This window comes from Fukomys damarensis, unplaced genomic scaffold (genome assembly GCF_012274545.1).
Source record: "Fukomys damarensis isolate Sample0158 unplaced genomic scaffold, DMR_v1.0_HiC HiC_scaffold_19, whole genome shotgun sequence".
NCBI lineage: Eukaryota > Metazoa > Chordata > Mammalia > Rodentia > Bathyergidae > Fukomys > Fukomys damarensis.
In genome coordinates, this window is record NW_022900931.1 from 33,482,329 (window position 1) to 33,506,644 (window position 24,316).

Genomic DNA, 24,316 nt, shown 5'->3' on the forward strand with positions numbered 1-24,316 from the left:
ACAAAAGAAGGGAGTGAGGGAGGGAGGGCTTCTTAGATTTTCCAGAATTCATCACATGCCTTTCTCTTTTTTATTTTTTATTTTATTTTATTTTTTTTGGTACTGGGGATTGAACTCGGGTCGTTGCGCTTGCAAAGCAGGCCACCAAACCACTGAGCTAAATCCCCAGCCCCCTTTCTCTTTTTTATTTGAAAATGAACTGTGAAATCTAATTTTGGGTTTTACTTTTTAAAATTAGTAATACATGACATAAACTTAAACTTCTCAGATACAAACCTGCTACAAAAATCAGTAGGTCCTGGCACCTGTTCCACGTCACCATTTCCTGCTCTCCAGAGTTAAAATTTTTTTTTCTTTTTTTTTTTTTTTTTTTTTTTTTTTCCGGTGTAACAGTATTGCCCAGGCTGACCTCAAACTTAGCATTCTCCTTTCTTATCCTCCCAGGTAGCTGTGAGGCATGGGCTACCACTCCCAGCAGTATAACAATAGTTTTAATCATTCCTTGCTGCTGAACTAGTTTGAGCCTTTGCACTTAAGATAGGCAGGCAGAGTATTTGTGGTTGAAAGCTATTCATTTGTTATTTACTGAGTGCCTTCTGTATAGCCATGTTTTCTCCATGTAGTGTAAATAGTTTTATTTATGGTCATTTATTTTCTCAGAAGTACTTTACTATCCTGCTTCTGATCAATCCACAATAGAGGTGCATTCTGTAGATGACTTCATTATCTTGTCACTTTTCGGCATGTTCCACTCAGCTTGGTACTGGATTATCTCCTTTTTGTTGTTGCTGTTCATGCATCTGAGACATTTCAGCACTTTAAGTTGTAAGGTTTCAGAAAATCACACTTACTGTCCTCCCAGATTTGACAGACATAGGTCTTGTCTTCCCCATCATCCAAGTGCACATGTTTGGCTGCCACTCCCCAGAAACAGGAAGTGATTTATTTTATTCTCGGGGAGCAGCTAATAAGGCTTCTTTACCACATTAACCTTTTAGCTGAAATGTGTTTCTTATATTTGTATCCGTCTTCTTCCAACATCAGTAAGAAAAACACCAGGAAGTACTCAAGGGTAGGCTAAAATATGAGGACCCTACTGTGTCAGTGTTCACAACTGTCTTCCACGCAGTGGTCATACTCTTTGTTACTGAAAAGTGTAATTTGATGTTGACAGTACTGATAAATTTATCTGAAGTTTTTCTTTTAAGCCTTGAAATGAGAGGCATCTTTTATTTTATTTATAGTCCTAAGTTTTGTGCTTAGACAGTAATGTGGTATTCTGCTGAACAGCATGTGCTCTGTTATCTAGGATGCCTACTGGATAGCAATGAATAGTTCTCTGAAGTGCAAGACCCTCAGTGACGTCTTCCTGCTTTTCAAGAGTTCTGACTTCATCACTCGTGACTTCACTCAGCCGTAAGTATCTCTTGTTCCCTCAGTATCAATAGTTCGAGTGCTGTGTGGATTTTTTTGTTGGTAAAATTTCATTACTTCTAGTACTATTTTGAACATTTCTTTATTATAAACTATTTCATCTTCACCAAGTAACCTGGTAAAGCAAACCTTACTTTGTTACAGTGAAAGCTGTGCAGTGACTATTCCTGAATATCAAAGACTTCATATTTGCACATTGAATATTTTATTTTTTTTTTTTTTTTTTTTTTTTTGTGGTAAGTGCCCCTAGTTTAATTCCTAGTATCACCTAGAAAAGCAAAGTTCAGTGCCAAAGAGGCACCGATTCTGCCACCTCCCCAGGGTCCCCTCCCATCCTGGGCTCAGCCCCCCCGCAAGAACAGGGAAGCTTCGTATCCGGCTCAAGCTCAGCACCTTTGTGGCCCTTCCTAGGGCCCCAGGTGCTGTGCCTGCCCACATCGGGCCAGCGGGAGGCCAAAGCCCAGCCCTGCCACTCCCCCCAGGGCCAGCACGAGGATGGGAAACACTTCTGAAGTCCTTTATTGGGCGGGTGGGGCCGGGAGCTCCCTGGAAGGGGGGTCCCCATCCCAGCAGAGCCTCGAGCCTACTCCTGCTGCTGCTCTGACCTGCTACTTGGTGCTCTCCTTCACGTACTCCCAGCCCTCCTTGGAGTACTCCAGGGCCATGGTGGGGGCCACCGACAGGGCTGACATCACTTTGATGATACCTGAATTCCAGGACTCCCGGAGGGGAAAGTTAATCTTTGGTGGGGCTGGGAGCTGAGCGATCAGCAGGCCGGTCTTCTTGCACACGTACTGGCTGAACTGGTACAAGGCCGGCGGAACCACCTCCTCCGCCTGCTGCAGGGCCGCCTTGCCCTTGTTGCTGGGCCCCAGCAGCTCCTGGTGGTACACCAGGTAGACGGCGCCCCCAGCCACGCTGCTTTTGAAGAGAAACCTCATCAGCGACCACACATGGGCCACCATGGTTGCTCGGATCCACGGGCAAGGACCCTCGACTCGCCCGCTGCTTCCGGTCGTGGGGGGCAATTCTTTTTCTTATTATAAAACCAGTAGATGTTGTAAAACAAAGTTAAGATCTGTAGCTAAACAAAACCAGGAAAAACAAAATCACCCGTGGTCTCCCCACACTTGGCTGTATACTTTCAGAATTCTGTGCACAACTATACAAATTACCTGCCTCTGTCTCTCTAAGATTTCTCAAAAAAAGGATCATATAGATCATATCAGTCAATTACTTTTCTTGTTGGTGAGACAAAATACCTGATACGCAACGTTAAAGGAGGAAAGGTTTATTTGGCTCACAGTGTGTAGAGGTTTCAGTTCATAGTTGGCTGGCTCCATGGCGGAGGAGAAACAGTCCATGACAAAGCAAGGCAGGCAAAAGGCAGCGAGCAGCAAACAAGCAACAAGCCATGAAACTAGCTGTCTCTCTGTCCCTTATGCTTAATTCAGGCTGCCCACCCGTAAGGTAGGTAACATTTATCCCCAGGGTGCGGTACTCTTAATTCGAGAAAGAACTATGCCAAATCAATCAGTGGACTAATTTAGTAATCACACAGCCTTAATCCCAGCATCATTCACTTAATTCCAGCATCACGCACACTAGATCCAGCACCTCTGAAAAAGCCCCACCTATGACCGCATGAAACTTTGAGGAGTCGTCTAGATACAAGCCATAGCAATGCATTTGCTTTTGCCAGTGTATGGTGACACCTTTACATGTCTTTAAATACATCAGTTTATGATCAATGTTCATTACCTTAGTGCCCCTGGGTAGTAGTAGCATGATATGTTTGGTCAATCCCCTTTTCTTCTATAAAGCCCTGTAGTTAATATCCTTGAGCTAAATCTCTGTGTCCCTAGTTTTTTCCTTAGGATTTCCAGAAGTGGAAATTCTGCTTCCTTCCTTCGCCTCTCTCTGTAGCTAAATATTTTGACCTTGCGTTGTCTGCTCTTAGGCAAACAGAACACTCACCCCATTGTAGGTGTTCCCTTTATGCTTCTTTTGTTCTCTTCCTGTTATCTTAAACAATTTATCTCAGTTAAACTAATCTTTAATCTGGCCTTTAAAATGAAGCATATCTCCAAATCCAGACGCTAAGCAGAACAAGGGTGAAGATACTGCTCGTGCAGACCATCCTTGCCCATCCAGTTGCGTTTGCCTGGCCAGTTCATCCTCTTTCAGCCACAGGGCCGCCTTTGAAATGCAGCCTGGCATGAATCAATGAGTAGTGCCTCCGCTCTGTTGTACCTGAGCTCTGTAGTTTGGGCATGCAGGTGTGGTATTATGTTAAGAGCAAAACAGAGAAAGCAGCTCTGTAGCCATCAAGGAGTGTGGTGGTGTTGCAAGTTTGTTGTGAAAGGATTTTAGGGCCTGAGGGTGTAGCTCGTGGTAGAACATGCGTATAGAGTGTGCAGGGCCTGGGTTCAGTCCCTAAAACCAGAAATAATAAAGGAGTTTACTTGTATTGGTATTTCTGGCTTTAAAGAAAAATGCATATATTGTTTTGAAAGTTACTGGCGTTTTGTGTCTTTGCACAGGTGTTCTTTGAAGTTGGCAGCCCTTCTTTTATTAACAGGGTGCCAGCATTTTCACCTGGGGATAACCTCTCTTTAGAAGAAAGTCATAGTCTTTTTCCATAAAGCTTTTTGACATCTAATGCTTAAAATAAAGAGGCCTTGGAATATATTACATTAAAACTATTCTGTTCCTGTGGACTCACCCAATAGGGACTTTTGTGTATCTTTAGTATCATTCATTCAGGGTGTAAAGGCACCTTTAAGTGCTTCTGTTAAAAATCACTTCTAATTCTGAAGCTCCTGATTTTGAAAATCCACTTTGTGGTTTAGAAATCTGCTTCCTTAGTTTAACTTACCTCTTCCTTTTTGTCTTTACTGATGTTCAAATGAGCAGTAGAAACACAAATCCGTTGTTTTGCATTTTGTACTGTTAAGACTTTTGCATAAGAAGGAGGTTAACTGAATTTGAAACCTGGGATTTAGAGGGGTGACCCCAGAAAGCTTGTGTAAGCAGTTGGGTGCTGGCAGCAATAGGTACTGAACATTAAACTGTGAGCCTCCTCGCTGAGCATTTCTAACATGCCCCCCTTTTCTAGAAGCATTTGTTGGTCGTCAGTTACACAGCAATTAATAAGCCAGCTGCGTAACAGCAAATGTCATCATGTCAAAGTCCCTCTCGATGGAACTCAGTAAATATGAACTTGTGTGGCTGGGGTTTCCTTAATGGAAGAGCATCTGCCTAACATGTGAGAGGTGCTGGGTTTCATCCATAGCACCAAAATAAAAAAGAGAGAGAGCTTTTGTCACAGGGCCTTATCAGAAGCTCTTAAAAAATTAAATTATGAGCATAATTGTTCACATTGAATAGGATCATACTAGTGGTTGCATCTGACCCTTTTCTGCTGTTGGTTAGAAACCAGAGACTTAAATCTCTTCCATAATTGGTTCAGGGTTCCATACCTTGTTAGTTCAACCAAAAGTATAATTTCAGTAACTCATTTGAAAAGTTCTTTACAGTTATGCTTAATAAAGTCACAGATTCTTTTTTTCACAATGTTTCCAAGTAAAATATGTAATTTTTTTAAACCACTAAATATAATTATGGGCAATATGCATAAAGTATACAATGTTATTATATTACTTTGAGGCTTGCCTTGAACTAAAGAAAGAAATACGTTATGGTCAGGATTGCATGTTAACAAAAGGCCAAGTGACAGTAGTTTACACATGGGGTTTAAAACAATATATTCTTGGACTGGGGCTGTAGCTCAGTTGTACAGCATTTGCCTACCATGCCTGAGCCCCTAGTTTCGGTCTCCAGCTTAGAAGGAAGAAATGGAGGAAAGGAAGAAAATCTGAGTAATTTAAGAATATACTATTTAATAGGAGTTTGGAGGCTAATTTTAGAGTTGATTTAGCAGCTCCTAAGGTCACCAGGAAAATGTCTTTTAGTCTTTCTCCTCTGCCTTCTTTGGCTGGTTAGTGTGGTCTTTGGGTTTATCATGCAATGATCCCAAGATTGCTGCCACAGTTTTAAGATGTATGACACAAAGACACGACAGTAGCTGAACCTAAAGAAGAACAAGCACACTTCCTCTCACTCTTTCCCTTTGATGAAGAGCTTCCCAGGAGACTCCTTGCAGGCCTGTAGTCACGTGGCCAGCCCAATCCAGGAGGTGCAAAGTGAACAGTCGGGCATTATTTGTTAGGGCCAGGGGCTCGCAAATGTTAGCGTGTGTCAGAGTCATCTGCAGAGCTAGATGAACACAGATTGCTGGCCCTGGTCCTGCCCCACCCCGGGAGTTTCTGATTCAGTGGGTGGAGTGGGGCCCAGCCTTGACGATTCACCTGTCCCAGGTGATATTTTAGTGCAGGTCCAGCCCATGCTTTCAGGACTGCTTAGATCAATCAATACATGCACCCAGATACCTTGGATGAATGACTTAAAAGAAGGGAAGTTTACCTTTGCTCGCAGTTTCAAAGTTTTCGGCTCATGGTTGATTGGCTGCCAGGCCTGTTGTGGCCTAGGGTGTCATGGCACATGTGTGTGTGGTGGAGGAGGCCCATTCACCCCATGGTGGCCGAGAAGCCAAGAGAAAGACAGGAGGAGCCAGGTTCCCTCTGTCCCTGTTAGGGCTGTACCCCCAGTGATGTACTTGCCACTGGGCCCACCTTCTAAAGTGCTGCCCCACCCAGTGATGCCGTGGGCTTGGGCCACACCTGCAGAACGTGGGCTTTGGGGGGACATTCATGAGCCGGACTGTAGTGGAGGTGATCAGGAAGCGGAGGTGCTCTAGGGTTAGAACAGCAAACAGGGGCTGCTACAGCTGTCACTTGCTGTAGACTAGTAAGTGCTGGTTTCACTTTTCCTGTCCCTCAAATGGTTACAGTAGACAAACTTTAAAAAGCAGGGTTAGAATATAGCACGTGGGACGTAATCAGTCTGCATTGTACTTGCTGACCTGTTACTTGCTGAGGTATGAGCTGCTTTTATTAATTATTTTATTGATTGAAGTGTCACCTCCATAGGCCAGAGCAAGAAAATCATTCTGCTCTGCAGTTGATATTTAGAAGAGAAGGATGGGTGGGTGGAAAAAAAGAATCCATTCATTATTTCTCCATGACTAAGGAGAAGTAGATTAGATAATAGTCTAAGTAATTTAAATCAACTCTGTTCAAGGCAGTTTTTAGATTTTTTTTCTTAAGATGATCACAAGTCCAATTATTGCTGTATTCCCTCTTACCTGCAGAGGATGTGTCCCCGGGCCCCAGGCGAATGAATGCAGAAACCACAGGTGGCGCTGAACTTGGCACCATTTTTTTCCTGCACGCACATACCTATGACAAACTCCCACCTTTTCATGTACAGGGAGCACTTTATGACTTCTCTGGCATCTGAATTCCCCAGCATCAATTCCTCTTGCACTCAGGAGTCGTTATTAAGTAAAGTAAGGGTCACTTGAACACAGGTGTTGCAGTCTTGCGACCCTAGGTCTGATGAGGGAGATATAGCCAGGTGACAGATGGGTGGGATGCGGGGTGATTCACATCCCACTCAGGACACAGCCAGACGAGCTTACTCATGCCGAGCACTAGTTTAACACTTAGCATCTGTTTCTATGCAGAAGTTACCCTTAATATTTTTGAAAATGACCATTTTCACCGGTAACTGAAACCCAGATGAAGGGAGACTGCTCTACTTGCAGAGTTCAGCAAAGTCTCAGGAGTAAAATTTTTTTGTCCAAGTGGACCTAACAGAACCTTTGCCTGTCATTTTCCAGGTCCTCTTATTTAGATGACAGTTTTTCTGCTTTGGATTGTTTGAGTTTTAGGTAGTGTGTTATATCTCTTCTTGAAGAAAACTGAAAATTCTAATGAACCCACCTAATCATCCTTATTTTGCAATTATTGTACTTTCTTCTTTCCTTTTCCCACCAGCTAAAACTTTCAAGAAGTGGTATCTGCATTACGAAAAACTCTTTTGTTTTGCTTCCTGAACAAGAAAAATGACATCAAACTTGGTTGCCTAATTTTTCTCTTGGCTCAAAATTTTTCTTCCCATGATTTAAATATCTCTCTTATAGTTGGGATATGTTTATTGTGAGACACAGTATTGTAAGCCCCACTTTTTTAAGTGACAAAGTCTTGCTGTGTTACAGTCCAGGCTATCCCTGACCTCCTGGGCTTCCAGAAATCCTGCTTCAGCCTCCCAAGTACTTGGGACTGTGTCCCATGCCACCAGCCAGCGACCTTCCATGTTTGTTTGTTGTTTGATTTCAGTAACTTTCTACCATTGAAGAAAAGCTTACCAATAAAAATTGTGCCCTCGAAAATAACTAGAAGTACCTAGGTCATTTTGCCATTTCAGAGTGTTAATGACCTCGTTTTCTGCCATTTATAAAGTTTAAATGCTAAGGATTTATTTCTTTTAAAATGATGGAACCTATCTCATCAGATGGATTTAGGTGATACCTAAGTTATCCACAGTGAGTTCATGATTATTCTCAAGATATATAATTATGTGGTTCTCCTTCTTTATTCCTACCACATCACCTGGCCCAAATTAGCCAGCAGGCTCACACCATTTGAGTGATTAATACTGTAAATCACATTGCAAACCCTGGAATCTCACCCTGGCCCAGACAGAGAGGAATTGTCTTCATCTTAAGTGATTTCCCCCTCCATTTACCTTTTTCAGGCAAAACATAATTCTTAAATGTATATATCCTGTCACATCCCAGTATCTTTCCTGTTCGCACCGTTTTCCTGTCTCCGTGCTTCCCATGTGTTCTCATTACTGGCTCTTGGATCCATCCTCTGTCAGTGTGTGAGGTGCCGGCGACCACACAGCGGGCGCTGTGTCTGTCCCAGCGGGGAAGTGCACAGGAAGAGGAGGAGTCTGTCGCGGAGTGTTCAGGGCGTCTTGAATATGTCCGTTTATAGGAAGAGCCCTTGCCTGGCAGGAAGTGGAGCCATGTTAAGTTAAGGAAAGGAATTGGGAAGAAGCCTGGATAGACATAAAGAAAAAAGATGACACTCCTATTAGTCTTTAGCACTAGGTAAACTTTTCTTTTAAATGGAGCTAAAATAAATTTGGGTGTATAACATGGGTCTCCAGAATTCCCATTAACTATCTAATTTCAAAGCATGTTAAAAATATGCCGGCATAATTTCATAATAGTTCTCATCAGAGTAGACCTTTGAGATTGTTTTCTTCAAAATAAAATCTTTACTGTTACATTGGAGAATTTTTTAATTTGTAATTTACCTTGTAGATTATGGAAGTTATTATTTAATAACATTTGTGTTCAGATTTTTATGGCTGCCTAGAAGAACTATAATTACTCTGCCAAGAATTATGAATTTAGCATTCAACATAGAAGCCTCCTTTCAACCTGCTGTAAATTAGTGACTTGGGTTCAATGCTACTTTCTGTTTATACCTTCTTGAAAATTCCAACCAAAGAAATCTTCCAGGAGCTAAGGCCTGTAGTTTAGTGGTGGAACACTTGCTTAGCGTGCACAAAGCCCTAGGTTTAATCCCCAGCACTTTAAAGAAAGGAGGCCAGTAATTTTCTAAATTAACAAATGCAGAAAACAATCTTTAAATTTCTTTTTTTAAAGCAAACCTACTTCCTTGAGAATATAAATGGAATCTAAATAATTTACATACAGTGTCTTGAGCAGTATTTCACCTGAGCTACTACAAATGTATCGGTGACCTTACTCTTCAGTTTTACTGCGATGGCTTAGTATTTCCTCCTTCAGGAAGGGTACTTGGCCATGTGCTTAATCTTAATAAGAGAAAGTTTTGTGCAGTTATCTCCCCTACCACATGTGTTCACATACATATGTTTTGTTTTGTTTTGTTTTTTTTGGACCGGGCATTGAACTCGGGTCCTTGATCTTGCGAGGCAGGTGCCGGAACCACTGAGCTAAATCCCCGGCCCCACATACAAATGTTTTATCTTCAGAAGCTAATCAGTTCTTTTAAATAGTGTAAATGTTAATTTATAAATGATACAGGATAGTAGAATGTGAATGTGTATTAAATATATACTCATTTTAAGTGGTAGTGAGGATTAACCAAGAATTGAAATCAATACTTTTACGAATGTAAAAGCTTTTAAAAAAAGTAATGAAGACCTATGTCTGGGAATTGCTTCTTGTGGTCTTACCTTAGTATTTTTAAAACAAATGAGTATGAAATTTTAATCTACTTTATTCCTCATAGAGTAATATGTTAATAAGAAACTACCCTCATTATCAAATTCACAAATTATGTATTACCCATGTGGTGAAGATCATATTTTAAAAATTAAAAAGGGCACATACTGTACCTGTTAATCCCAGCACTAATAAGGCTGAGGCAGGAGGGTCACAAGTTTAAAACCAGCCTGAGCTGCATAATGAAACCCTGCCTCAAAACTAAGTATTGTTCATAAATAAAAGAAGTTCAGCAGGAGTAGTGCCATTACTACGTTAATCACTAAGATATCATACTGTTTTGTCTATTCTGATTTTGTCATTTCTCCCCTTCCCTCATCTTTTAGCTACTGTACCCTTAATAGAGAACTAGGCAGTTAATTCATTGTCATCCTGATAATCATCTTTTAGTTGGTTGGGATCTAAAATATTAAGTTCTTTTTGAAGGGCTTCATGGAACTGTAACTCAGTGACAGTGCTCGTGCTTTGCATGTGCAAGAGCCCTGGGTTCAACCCCCACTAACTACTCCAAAAAAAACCCCCCCAAAAAACCTGTGTATATTCTCTTATGAATAATTCTTTTACCAAACAATCTGTTGTTCCTCATAATCTGTGTGGAGGGGCTGCTTTTTTGAGACAGGGTCTTTTTTGTTTGTTTGGTACCAGGGATGGTACTCAGGACCTTGCATTTGCAAGGCAGGCAGCAGCACCACTGAGTTTCATCCCCAGTGAGACAGGGTCTTATGTAGTCCAGGCTGGCCTTGAACTCATAGCAGCCCTTCTGCCTTAGCCTTCCAAGTGCTGGGATTACAGGCCTGTACTGCCATGCCTGGTTTATTGTATGGGTTATTGACACATTTTTCACCTAGAATTTAAAAGGACTTGAAGAAAATGTTCTAATAAAATGACGTGTGTGTGTGTGTGTGTGTGTGTGTGTGTGTGTTGCTGGTGATCAAACCCAGGGCTTTGTTTTTGCAAGGTAAAACACTCCACTGAACTGCATCCTTAGCCATAAAATGACATTTTACAATAGAGTTCCCAAAATTTTAAATTAACATTTCTTAGTAAGTAAAATGTTTAATCTCTGGGGGGGGCACAACACTAGAGAATCCTTTCAAATGAAAATTTTATTGTGTAGAACTCCTGTTTTGTTATTGTTTGTTTGGTTTTTGGTTCTTTGGGTTTTTTGGGGATTTTTTTGTGGCACTGGAAGTTGAATTACATCTCCAGCAGCAAGCTAGCTAGCATGTTTGCCTGCCTACCTGCCTGCTATTTCTCTCCCTCTTCCCTGTCCCCCCGACCCTAGCTCTTGCTAGGTTACCCAGGTTGGGCTCAAACTTACTATCTTCCTGCCTCAGTCTCCCAGAGAGCTGGGACTACAGGCATGTGCCACCATGCCCTGCTCCACGTATAACTTTTAAATGATCACGGGTATGCATATTTCTTTGGATCCATCTAACTTAGCCACAGATTCAAGAGGGTTTTGCAAAATGGCTGCCTACTAGCACTAGTGAGTGTACTGAGTCCTGCAGGGACTATGGTGAGCATTGCTTGTAGACACCACTGCACGACCGGCTGTGCAGGTCTCCTGTGTGTGCTGGTGTGATGCTGCTTCTTCCCTGTTCCCTGCTGCTGTCACCTGGGCTGGCTAATACATATGTCCTGTCACCTTTCCAAGAGCCTCTTGCAGGTATAGAACTGAGGATTCTCAGAATGACCTTCTCTAATGTAAATGAGTCTGAGCCCCATGTTGGACACTTAGTGAAGATCTCTAGGAATGGATTTTGAAAAATCCTCCAAGGTCATTCTAATCCTGTTTTCCAGCCGATACTGTAGAGGCTGTGACATATCCTACAATTTGGTGTGTAATGAGTACTTAACCAAATAAAGACAGGAAGAGGAGGAGGCCTGACAAGTTATCCACAGATTTGCACAAAGAATTTTGGAAATCCCTAAACAACCTAGTGTTTACTGATGAGGCTACTAAACCGTCCAGAGAAGTTAATTAACTTTTCTAAGATAATACTGGTTGAGTAGCCTGATCCGAAATGCTTGGGACCGGAAGTGTTTTAGAATTTGGGTATTTTCAGATTTTGAAATATTTGCAAATATGTATAGATATTTTGGGAAGGGAACCCAAGTCTAAACAATACGGGCTGAAAGTGCCTTTATATATGTTGAGTACACATGTGATTTGATTGACGTCATGAGGGCACTGTAGAACTTTCCATTTGTGGTTTCACTTTGGTTACACTTTGGATTTTGAAGCATTTCAGATTGAGGTTTCTATGTTGGGAAAGCTCAACGTGTATAATTTATACAGGCGTGAGAACCCAATTGTCATTTTTTTTAAACCTCAAGTCCCCTGTGTTGGTTGTTTGTTTTATAGTGGGGATTGAACTCAGGGCCTTGTGCTTACAAGGCAGGCATGTTTTCACTGAGCTAAATCCCAGCCCTGGTCCTGTTTCTTAAATGTTCATTGAAACATTTTCCTCTTGTAGACAGACTATATAAGCCAGGGTGTCTTACTTGTCTCTGAAGTGGCTCTGTGTCCAATCAGAAAGTGTACAGTGAGGCAGTTCCGAAACACTCCTAATGATGCTTTGTCTGCTAATCCTGGGAGGGAAGGGGTGGGGTTTTTTAAAGAATAAAATAATTATGCTAACTTTTATTAACCTGATAGTTTTGATTAACATAAATCAACCTCTGAGAGTTTTATGTTAAAAAATTTAAATATATAGAAAGCTAGTGTTCTAGTTTTAGATTGTAACTCCTCTGGGTAATATATCTTTAAATTAGTTTGATTTGAAACAAAGGCCTTTTTTGCTTTCCAGAGAAAAGTTAGGTCTTTAAACAGCATCAGCATGTGCTTGAATGTATAAAAACAGGAGTTTTGTACAAGATCCATCTTATATTATGGGAAAAGAATTTGGTTGTTAGGATTTTGTTTTTGTTTCTTTTAATGCCACTTGAGCCTAAAGTCCTGCTAGCATCAGTAGAAGGTTTTTCTGATTGTTGTTTTGTGTTTTCACTTACCTAGATGTTGTAATAACGGCTCTCGAACCTCTTTCTTTGAGGAAAAGGGTGTAGCTTGTGATACAGTGCCCTCCCCACACACACACTTGTTATCTCACCTTTCTGTGTTGGTACCCTCGTGTGAGAAGTGTAGAAATTAACGGCATCTTCTGAGGATTACTGCAGAGATTTAATGGAATGGCAGATGTAAAAGGCTTCACAGAATGCCTGCCACAGAATAGATAGATGTTCAGTACTTAAAGCAAGCTAATGCAGAGAGAACCCCCTGGCTTTTACACAAAGCACACGGTGTGTATCTACCTGATTTCGCAAGGCAGATTGTGTCAGTCGGTGCCCAGTTACTAGTGGTGGTACAAGAAGTTCCATTTTCTCAGGATTTTCACATGACCAGTCATAATCGTGTATTCAGGGAAATCAAAAATCTTTTCAAACTCAGTTTTATCTTTGAATGACTTAAGGCCCTGTTCTTTTGTGGTGGAGAGGAGGGTGCTGGGGATGAAACCTAGGCCTCACTCCTACCAAGCGTGTGCTGTACCGCTGAGCGACACCCTATCTCCAAGACCTCTCTGGAAGTATTGGGAAGGTGGAAATGTAACTCAGAGCATTTTTGTAGCATGTGCTGGGCCCTGAGTTTGATCTGTAGCACCACAAAGAAAGAAAAGTATTGTTTTATGTGTTGTCTTCGAGGTGTGTGTGTGCCCATTTCGCCTTTCTTTCCTTTTCTTTTGTTGTCAGACCTGCTGTTTCCTGTCACTCTTAAAGACTGAAAACTAAAGAGAGCCACACAAATAGCTCCTTTTCGTCTGTGTGACATACCTCTCTCCTACCTTCCACAGTCACGTGGTCTGGAAGGGTGTATTTTTGTTTGCTCTGCACCCTTTCAGACCTGGGTTCTCTGATCTAGTTTTACCTTAGTAGGAATGTTCCAGAACTGCTCTAGTGGGCAGTATTTACTTTCTGAGGACATTTGAGTTAGGTCACTGTTTTCTTGTTGAAACCTCTTCTTTGACTTGTAGCATATCATTTCTCATTCCCTTAGCTTAGCTTCTCTGGCTTCTTTTCTATTGCTCGCTCTCCAATTCTTGCTGTTCTCCAGGGCTCCTTCATTTGCCTAAGGTGATCACTTCTGCTTCAGCTTTCAGAACAATGTGGTTATTACTTCCAAATACTTGATTACCTTCACCTCCTCCCTTTGAGTTTCCTTATTCCCAGTTAGGTACTACATACCTCTAATCTGCCTGTGTTGCTACCCTTCCCCAAACTGTCCAATACTGCTGTGCTGTGGAGACGTTCTGCCTGGCCACATGTAATGATCGTCCTTCCATATTTGAGACCTTTTATGACTCCACCTTGTTCCCAGACTGGCAAACATGACCCTTCATGATCCGAGTACTTGTGCTGCCCTCAGTTTCTATCCAGCCCCATCATTTAGCAGTTCCTCCCTTGCATTCCCATCATTCCTGACTTCCCTCCGTGCCTTGGCATATTTTTGTTTGCCTTAACTGTGGGCCCATTCTCAAGTATTGCCTCCCTCCCTCCCACACATAGCCGACAGCTCAGTTCTTCCTCTCTGCTGTTGGAATATTTTGTCTTCTTTTTCCCAGTGTTTTGAAATTCTTTGTCTGCTTGTTAGCTTTCTCCACCAAACCAGCCTACTACAAGACAAAGGCATCTAAGTCATTGTAGCATGTGAGGTGCCTCACCCTTTCTTAAGCATAGGTTAATAAATGGTGCTCAGTCCTGTTCGTGAAATAGGACTTTTACAGAGAAGCTCACTGGAGGACTAAAAAGTCCTGTCGAAAACGTCTTTTTTAAGTGGCACACAGGAGAAAGTAGCCTGTGTCTTAGACGGCATAATAAGTGGAGGAGAGGACTGCCCGCTGGCCACTGGAGCAGGGCGCAGTGAGACTGTGTGACGTGGCAGCACCCTCTGCCTTTGTCAGAAGTAGGGAGTTGGGTGGCTTGATTTGTAGTCCTGGCTTGGATCATAAATTTGGACTCTCTGGTTCTTGGCTTCTTTACCTCTTGACACGAAAATGGATGACACCATATCCATGATACAAGAGCTCATAACATTGTTTTGCAGTGCTTAGGCAATGCATAGCATCAAATGTGCTTAATAAATGTTTTATCATCGAATCTGAATTAGTCCCTCTTTCTGAATGCTTTTAATAAAACCCAGATCATGTTAAATATTAGTCTGATAAATGGGCATGGTGGCACACACCTGTAATCCTAGCACTTGGGATGCTGAGGCAGGAGGATCACCATGAGTTTGAGGCCAGCTTGGGCTACGTGGTGAGTTCAAGCCCAGCCTGAACTACAAGAGCAAGACCTTGTCTCAAAAAACCAATAAATATATGCATATACTACATATGCACTAATATATAATATTCATACTAGTATAAGTATATATGCAAGTATATACATAAACTAACACAAGTAAGAAGAAATTGTTTTGCCTTTTTTTCTCTCCAAAGATTTATCCACTGTACTGATGATTCTCCAGATCCTTGTATAGAGTATGAGGTAAGAAACTTATTTTTCCCTCAGTTACATTGATGATCCTAAATGAAGATGGGTTGAAAAGTGCTACTTATTCTTAAGATAAATGAATGAAATTATTTGGATTAATTTCCCTGGGAGCTTAAAACCAAAAAGGATATATACATGTACTTACAGAGTGTAACTGTTTGTGATTGAAATAAAACCTTTGCATTTTCCACCCAGGTGAATCAGGTTAAAGTTTTAATCCAAAAAATGGTCATCACCATTTTACCACTTTTAAAGTATTGTTCATTCATCTTACAAATAATGTATAAAAAAATAAGAATTAGGTTCAGGGATTTAGCTTAGTGGTGCCGCTGCCTGTCTTGGAAGTGCAAGGTCCCAAGTTCGGTCCCTGGTACCAAAAAAAAAAAGTTAAAAGGCAACTTTATTACAAATTTTAAGAATTTCAAACATACTAAACCCTGTTTTTTTGTTCCATAGTTTCCTAGTTTTGAAAATATACACACATAAACATCTGTGGAACATGCAGTGTTCTTGGGTGCAGGAGCTCAATAATGCAGTGGTGTATTTTACATTTCTAAGACACGTTTTTAAAAGCTTTCTTCTGATAAAACATTACCAAAAATTTAAAAGCAGAAGAAAATACAGGGAATATATCACCCAGATATATTCTCAGTATTAGCATTTTGGTCTTAAATTTCCCTTTCTTGGTTGTATGTGTATGTGTATACTATAAATACTTCACATACTATTTTAAAGCTTCTTAAAAATTATAATTGACCATTTTCCCAGGTTATTCTTTTTAATATGCATTTTAGTGGCTGCTTATCTTATATATTTGCTGTTTTACTTAACAAGCATTACTTTTGCACTGCTGTTTTATATACATGTGCTAGTTGCAGAAGGGTGAATAAAACCTGGTTTCTTGACCTGAGAGCTTGCTTATAACTTGGTAGGGAAGACAGACATCAGATTGTCATAGTACTTTGTAACGTGAGATGAGTTATGGACAGGGAAGGTGCAGAGGGCTGGGGATGTAGAGAATACGGCTATTGCCTAGCAGCTATAAGGCTCATGGTTTTTGTTTTGTTTTGTTTTGGTTTGGTTTTTTGAGACAGGGTCTTACTATATAGTTGAGACTGATCTGGACTCACTACGTAGCCCAGGCTGGTCTCGAACTCACAGCAATCCTGCCTCAGCCTCCCGAGCGGTGGGATTACAGGCGTGCGCCACCACGCCCAGCAAGGTTTAATTTTGTAATAGCTAAAATTTGGAAACAGCCCAGTTGCCCATCAACTGGAGCCTGAATAAAGATGTGATTTTTTAAAATATAAAGTAGATTATTACTCAGCCATAAAGAATGAGAAACTAGAGATATTTCTAGCTAAGTGGATGCACATTGAGGAGATACTCTTAAGTGAAATTAATAAGTCGCACATGTATAAATACCAAATAGTTTCTCTGGTATGAAAAACTAAAAGTGTAAATAAGGATCAAAATGTATAACTGATATTGTACAACAGGATGAAAAGGTCTAAAAGACTAGAGGAAGTGGGAGGGGTTGGGGAAAGGCAAGATGGGAAAAGAAAAAATATGTGAAAAGGAAAAAATGGAAACAAAGTCTTTGTAAACAGGGAAGGGTGGAGAGGTTGAAGGGAGGGCTGGGGAATGGGGGAAAAATAAGAATCAAGGTACATCATGTCAAGGTACAAGATCCCGATGATGAGTGTAACGGTATTGTATACCTAAAATGTACCAATAAAATTACTTTAAAAAATTCTGAGTACTGATGAAAAAATGGAGGGAGGGAGCAAGAGAAGATACTGAGCCCTCCCCACAAAGGTTTTTGGGGAGCAGTGCCTAGAGTAATTCCAGTTCCGCCTTGCAGGTCTTGAAGGGCAGAGAGGTGTGTCCAGAATGAAGAAAGTGGGATTGACAGCTCTACAAACAATGCTACAAACAATTGGGACTGGTTAATGAATGCTACCAACAATTGGGAGCTGGGCATGGCGGAGCACACCTATAATTCCAGCTCCTCAGGAGGCGGAAGCAGCAAGATTGCAGTTTTGAGGCCAGGCAGGGCAATTTAGTGAGAGTATGTCTCAAAAAGAATTTTTGTTGTGGTTTGTTTTGTTTTGAGACAGGGTCTTGCTGTGTATGTAGTTCAGGATGGCCTTGAACTCACTATGTAGCCCAGGCAAGTCTTAAACTTGTGAGGATCCTCCTGCCTCAATCAATGCTGGAATTATGGGTGTTTGCCACCATGCCCGGCCTCTGCCTCAAAATTTAAAAAATCAAATTAAAAAAAAAACAAAGGGGCTGTGGATATAGGTCACTGTTTCCTGGGATCAGTCCCCTATACTAGGGAGAAAAAGAATAGGACTGATAATCTGCAAAGACAAAAATAGAAGAATACATTTATCAATCATAGTTTTCTTAAAGTTGTAACAATTCAGTATAGATGAAAGTTTATATATTAATTACATTAATAAGACTAATTGTAGCCGGGCATGGTGGCACATGCCTGTAATCCCAGCACTCTGGAGGCTGAGGCAGGAGGATCGCTGTGAGTTCGAGACCAGCCTGGGCTACATAGTGAGTTACAGGTCAGACTCAACTACATAGTGAGACTCTGTCTCAAAAAACCAAAAAAAAAAAAGACTAATTGTGACCTGATCCTTGGTGTTATTCACTTACTGTAAAATAATATGAAAACCATGAAAGGATTGATTATATGATTTTTCATGATAAACTTCATAATTTTATCAGAGTCAGATTACCAAATAGTACTTAAAGTGGATCACTTTGAATGTGTGTGTGTGTGTGTGTGTGTGTGTGTGTGTGTGTTGCCGTGGATCAAATTCAGGGCATGCATACGAGGCAAATATGTTACCACTGAGCTATACTCCCAGCTTTGAAATTATTATTTTTTTTATATTCCTAAAAAGTACAAAACATACAGGGCAAGTTCAGCACAGTCACAATCATGTAGTCATTCTTGGTACTCACTGTGTGCTGTGTTAGAACTCTCAGAATGATGTATAAGTAGCAAAGGTACATTTTGGCCCTAAAAAGTTTTAGCACAATTTCTCCTGTTTAGTAGAACAGTAGATAACAGCTCTAGTCCCTAAATCTTGTGCTTTGACACAACATTGTTTTGAATCATTTTTAAATCATTTTTAATGGCAGTCATTAAGAAATAATCTTGGCATGAAATTGTCTGTTAGGCCTTCCTTCTTGCATAGTTATGTTCCATTCTTTTCCCTTGTCTACAGCTTGTTCTCAGAAAATGGTGTGAATTAATTCCTGGGGCTGAGTTCCGGTGTTTTGTCAAAGAAAACAAGCTCATTGGTGAGTTATTTTCACTCTTCAAAGTAATCTTAAAAGATTTCAATCTCTTTATGGCTGAATAATATTCCAATGAGTAAATATACAAATCTGACCATTAGACTTTGTATATATCTCAAAATAGCACGCTGTACTCAAATATCTACAGTTATATGTGTCAATTTAAAATAAAACCAAAGAAGACAAGCTTTGGATGGAAAGCAACGCCTAGCATCAGGATAGGGTTATCTGTCCATTTTAACGTGGGTGCCGCCGCCACCCAGTTGGTGCTGACTGGAGCGTTAGTGTTGGTGAGCGTCCTGAACTCATGACCCTCTCCACGGAGAGGGGGTTAATTGTGTGTGTCTGGACTCCGGAGATGAAAGCGATGGTTATTGCCATCCACAATCTGGAATATGTGTAACGTTACCTGCTTTTTGTTTGAAGCTTTGCAAGTATTGCTACCAACTACTTCTAAGCATCATGAAAAGCCAAGCTTTTGAACCTATTTCTATTATTAGGGCACTATTTATTTTTCTAGCAAAAGAAAGTGTGGAAAAATGAGTAAGTTATTCTGTCACTGATTTTCTTTCCACTTGGGTTACTATTCTGTTTGCTATGATTCATACAAGTTAAAAACTGAAGATAATTTGTTCTTAAATTTTTGTCCCTGCATATTTTCTGCGAAATAAAACTTATCGTTGTTGACAAGAAAAGTGTAACTTGAATAGAATCAAATCCACAGCACTCACTGATGTGATGTTGACATTGATTAACACAGTTAAAAGAGACCTGGGGCATTTTAATTTTTCACTTCGTTGAATAATCCTGAAAAAACTGTTGTCTGTTCCTAAGAGGGGAGCTGCTCTGGCATATGAGTGGGGAAGTGGAAGTCCTGTTTACCCTGGGACTTGGGCATATTTTAGGAGTTCACTGAGTAGTCCTTTTAGTACATTTGGAATAATTGTCAGCAAGTCACTTTGAAAGATCAGACTTGTGAAGGCAGAGTTATATGTATAAATAAACAAGAAAAACAGCTTCTGTGAAGTTCAGTATGAATACGGCAAACATGGTGAGGAATTTTTAAAATTTCTCCCCAAAATGTGGAAAGAATACCAGTTTTTTTTAGAGACTTTCTTGGAAAAATTAAAGCACCAGCAGTTGACTATGTGTGCAGGTTTAAAATTACTTTCATTTTTTACATAACAAACCTTTTTATGACTGAATTCTTTCTAGTGTGCTAAATAGAAAAGAACTATTTCTAAAAGTAAGAATACATAGTAAAACGGAACTTCTGGGTTCATCTGTCCACATAATCTTTACAAAAGAGTAATGTCTAACACAGTATTCGTCTGATTACTCTTCTGACCTACTTTAATGGTTTTCTTAAAAGCTTATAGCATAAGTTAGTTTTTTTTTAAAGAATATTGCATAATAATGATATAAAATATTTTCTTGTCAGGCATTTCTCAGAGGGACTACACACAGTACTACGATCATATTTCTAAACAAAAGGAAGAAATTTGCAGATGCATACAAGACTTTTTCAAGAAGCACATCCAGTATAAATTCTTAGATGAAGACTGTGAGTATTCTTGTCGACACATTGCAGTGAAATGAAGTGCTTATGTAACTGAACCTGATTTTATATGATGCATGGTTAAATACTGGGTTTGAAGCGCTGTATTACCAGTTGATGTTGCTGATGGTTTGCTTATTAATTTCACCTTATTGATTAGAATCCATTCTTAAAAATTGTATCTTCTGGGATGTACTTCTTCTCTACTTGCCAAGATTATTCTTTGGCAAATTTGATTTTAAAAATATGAATCATGCCATCAGTGTAGATTTTATGCTTTAGTGTTACAAATTTTACTCTTTTCAATTCCCAAATAAGTGCTGTGTGCTCCTTTCCTGAGTATTTAACCTCTAACAGCTTATTCCAGGACAGCCAGTTACAATAATGGTGAATTAGTTGAGATAATGTACCAACAGTATCTGTTTGAATTTTTAAATACAAGGGAATATAATAGGTGAGGATAGAGAAAAAGAAAACAAAGTTATATTAAAAATCAGTGCAGGGTACTTTTTGATGTCTTAAGTTTTGAGATTTAGAAGCATTAAGTACTCCTGGTCAGTTATATTCTTCTGTGTGTAGTAATAAAATGTACTTTAATTTTCAGAATTTCCATCACGAAATATTAGTTCACTAGTAACTGAGTTTTTTCTCCTTTACAGTTGTATTTGATACATACAGAGACAGTAGGGTAAGTAAAAACTGTGTTCATTATGCTCTGAAATCAGGGCTGGCCTTGGAAACCCATTGCACAGCCATGGTGTGTAAGGAACCACTGCTCAGAAAATAAGTTCCCAGACCATTGAAGGTTTGTGAAATTCGCCATGGCCCAGAATCTCACCTTAAAATACCCTTAACATAGGAGACATGTCTGAAGTAAGGATATACCACAAGTTTAGGATTATTAACGGAATAGGTGGAAAATGACTCCCTTACACCCTTCTGCGTACTGTGCACCTTGTGATATTTCAGTACATCTGTACATTGTGTAATGTTTACATCAGGGAACCACATCTCCTGGAATATCGCCATTTCTTCAGAATCCTTTCTTGTGGTTCTCTGAAAGTCCATCATCCTTATCTGTGTCGCTCTCCTGCTCAGTAGTGCACTGGAGCCGTAGTATTCAGGGAGTGAGGTCACCCATACTCTTCTTTCTGTGCTGGGCTCGTTCCATCTATGTTACTGCAATGACAGGGTCTCATTCTTAGGGCTCCATGGTCTTCTGTTGTGTGTGTACCTATTCGCTTTGTCCATTCATCAGCTGACAGACACTTAGGTGGTTTGCATTTCTTGGCAGCTGTGAGTAGTGCGGTAACAAACATAGGAGTGCAGATGTCTCCTCGATATACTGATTTCATTTCTCTTGGATCTACACCCAGGCAGGGGATGCCGGATCATATGGTCGTTTCTATTTTTAAGTTTTAGAAGAACTTCCATACTGTTTTCCATAATAGCTGTACTAATTTCTGTTCCCACCAACAGTACACAAGGGTTCCCTTTTCTCCACATCCTCTCTAGCATCTTTTGTATTTCTGTTGACAACCACTGTGGCTGAGTGAGTTGACAGATAGCACATCGTGGCTTTATTTACATTTCCCTAATTTTGATGTTAAACATTTTTTCATGTATCTTTGGCCATTTGTATGTCTTCTTTTGAAAAATAACTAGCATTTTAAAAATCTTAAAAGTGATAACTTCTGTAATGAAAAAGAAAACATAAAGCCAAGACATGCAATGTTTTCAGAGAACTTCAAGTTGCTGAATATTGTCCTGCGATTGCTGCTCACCGAGTGAGCTGTTAAGAAGGTACGCGCGTGTTTTCTAATGCAGGGCCAGTCAGTGGCAGAGCGCTGCTCCCCGTGCTTGTCAGCCTTATGGTGGTGATGCCTGGGATACCTGTGAATCACTTTCTGAACCAAAGGATATGGCCCAAAACAACTGTTACCTGTTTTTGAAATCAAAGACATCACTACCTCTTCACTTTTCTGTCTTGCAAGATGATAGTTTCTATAAGAGTTAGAAAGCCTATAAAATGAGATTAGGCAAAAAGGAATGAAACTTGGCCAAGTTTCAACTGTGGAAACAAACCTCAGAAAAGGATGGGAAGCTGGTGTGATAGGAAGGACAGATAAGCTTTCTATTCAGAGTAGTCAGCGTTGACTCCCTCAGATCACTCCGCTCAGTGCACCACTCCCACAGCCATCGCTGACTGAGAGTCTTCCAGGTGCAAGACACTACTCCGAGCCGACCCAGAAGGAGTTTGTGTGTAGGTGAGGCAGAAGGTGATGGCCTGGGGCAGGCAGCTAGGGACTAGACCAACCCACTGTCTTTTAGTGTACCCATTTCTCAGAAGGGCTTTATTTTCACTTGATTCAGTCCCATTGAATCCCTGTAATCCTTTGAGTATGTGCTCTGCCCACACTGGACTGCAGCTGAGGCAATTTTTTTATATATTGGCAGTTGAGATATTGGCATCTGCTGAGATATCTCAGTGTATCCCTGGAACGTGTAGTAGTGTGTTATAATTTAATAGGGCTGACAGGTAGACACAGATGTTTAACTGGTGAAGTTAAAGAATATCTTACAGTGAAGTTGGACATGCACAGAAGTAATCACTGCTGTGTAATCTTGCAGAACTGAAACTAGTTACATTTTTACAAGTGAGAAACATGCCAGTACAAACATCCTGACAATTTCTGTTAAAAGATTTAAACCATATTGAAATACTCATTTGCATTTACTCAGTGGCACTTGTATCAGAGTTCGTTAGTCACTTTCTTGGCTATATTATTTTTTGGCTATTCATGTAGAAAGCTCACTCTTCTGTGTGGTCTCCGACCTGAACTGTAGCTGAATTGTGTTTAACTGTGCAGCACATGTGTCTGAACTCTTACTGTGGCTGGGAGGTGATGCTGTGTACGTCAGAACATGTGAGTCCAGGTGAATGTTTTTGGTCCTGATCTTGGCATTGTTGAAATTGGTTCGCAGCTTAATGTCTCTTGTGTGATTGGAAGTGCACTTTCTGATGTCTGAAGCATTGCGTAGAAGTCTTTCCATTAACCTTGTTAAAGTCTCCTACATTGTGTAGATGAATAATGTTTGAACTTCCTTCAGAATACTGCACATTCAGGATGGAACAAGACTGGCCAGGAATTGACTGTCGGACTGAGTGGGGTTTATGCTGTTTCTCTGCTCTATGTTTAGGCTTTTCCACACCTGGCTGTTGTTGTCTTGTTTGTCATTTGTTTTCTGTTTAGCCCTGCGGGGGAGGGAGCCAGGGCTCACTGATACCAGCCACATGCCTTAACCTTTCCATGTTTAAAATTAAAAACTGTGAGGAAAAAACTGTCTTTCCTAATTTTCTGTCTACCTGAGTTGTTAGTTACTGAACAAGCTACATTGAAATCTATTGCTTTCTGATTTTGTTAGCTTTTGTACAATGTGCCTTGAGGTTATGTTCTTGGAAAATGCTGGTAAATGTGGTTTCATTTTCTGGGTGAGTTCTCATCATAGCCAAGGGACCTTTTCAATTCCTAATAATAATACTATATGTTGTTAAAGCATATTTTGTCTAAATTACCATGAATTCAGGGGTTCTTTGGTTTAGAATTTGTCTTTTTCCATTGTTTTAGTTTTAGCCTTTGTGTTTTAAGTGTATATGTGTATCTTGTAAATAGCCTTTTTTTTCCTGTGTTTCTGAGATAGGGGTTTCCTTTTGTAGCCCAGGGTGGCCTTCACTGGATTATAGGTATGTACCACCACGCCCAGCTGTAAATAGCATTTTGCTGGGTTTGTTATTTTAATCACTAACAATTTCAGGTTTTAACCAGTGAGTTTGGTTTATTTTTATTGTATTTGATTTTTTTTTCTGAAATCTTTTTAGTTTTCTATTTGCTTTTTCCCCCTTTTATTTAGATTACTGAATTTTCTCACTTCGTTCCACTCTTCTTTTCTTCCTTCTTTCTCACTCTCTCCCCATGATTTTGATGTTTTAGTTCTGTTATTTTGTTAGTTACCATTAGATCGTAATACAGATCTTTAATAAAAGCTAATTTCACTTCCACTTGCCCTCACAATATGAAGGCCTCAGACACTCTAATTTCTACCACCTACTCTTGCTGCATGGGTTTGGGGTTGTATTTCCACCTTGTTTCTCTCTCCCTCCAAATGAGTTGTTATTCTTCTAGATTTTTTTTTTTTTTTTT

At 40.3% G+C, this 24,316-nt stretch overlaps 2 protein-coding genes across 2 annotated transcripts in view; one reads left to right on the forward strand and one right to left on the reverse strand.

The window, feature by feature from the left end:
* The window catches only part of Cdc123 (cell division cycle 123), a 59,658-nt gene that overhangs the window by 27,183 nt on the left and 8,159 nt on the right, over positions 1–24,316 (forward strand). The window contains exons 9-13 of the mRNA XM_033765959.1: positions 1,310–1,416; positions 15,178–15,226; positions 18,484–18,559; positions 19,998–20,120; positions 20,774–20,802. Coding sequence (XP_033621850.1) covers positions 1,310–1,416; positions 15,178–15,226; positions 18,484–18,559; positions 19,998–20,120; positions 20,774–20,802 — 384 coding nt within the window. The remainder of the gene's footprint in view (positions 1–1,309; positions 1,417–15,177; positions 15,227–18,483; positions 18,560–19,997; positions 20,121–20,773; positions 20,803–24,316) is intronic.
* LOC104860200 (MICOS complex subunit MIC13-like) lies at positions 2,043–2,414 on the reverse strand. Its single transcript, XM_033765640.1, has one exon. The coding sequence runs from the start codon at positions 2,397–2,399 to the stop codon at positions 2,043–2,045; it is 357 nt and encodes a 118-aa protein (XP_033621531.1). The 5' UTR covers positions 2,400–2,414.

Bases quoted from the DNA above. Each gene is read 5' to 3' on its own strand.
- LOC104860200 (XM_033765640.1), bottom strand. From the start codon at position 2,399: ATGGTGGCCCATGTGTGGTCGCTGATGAGGTTTCTCTTCAAAAGCAGC.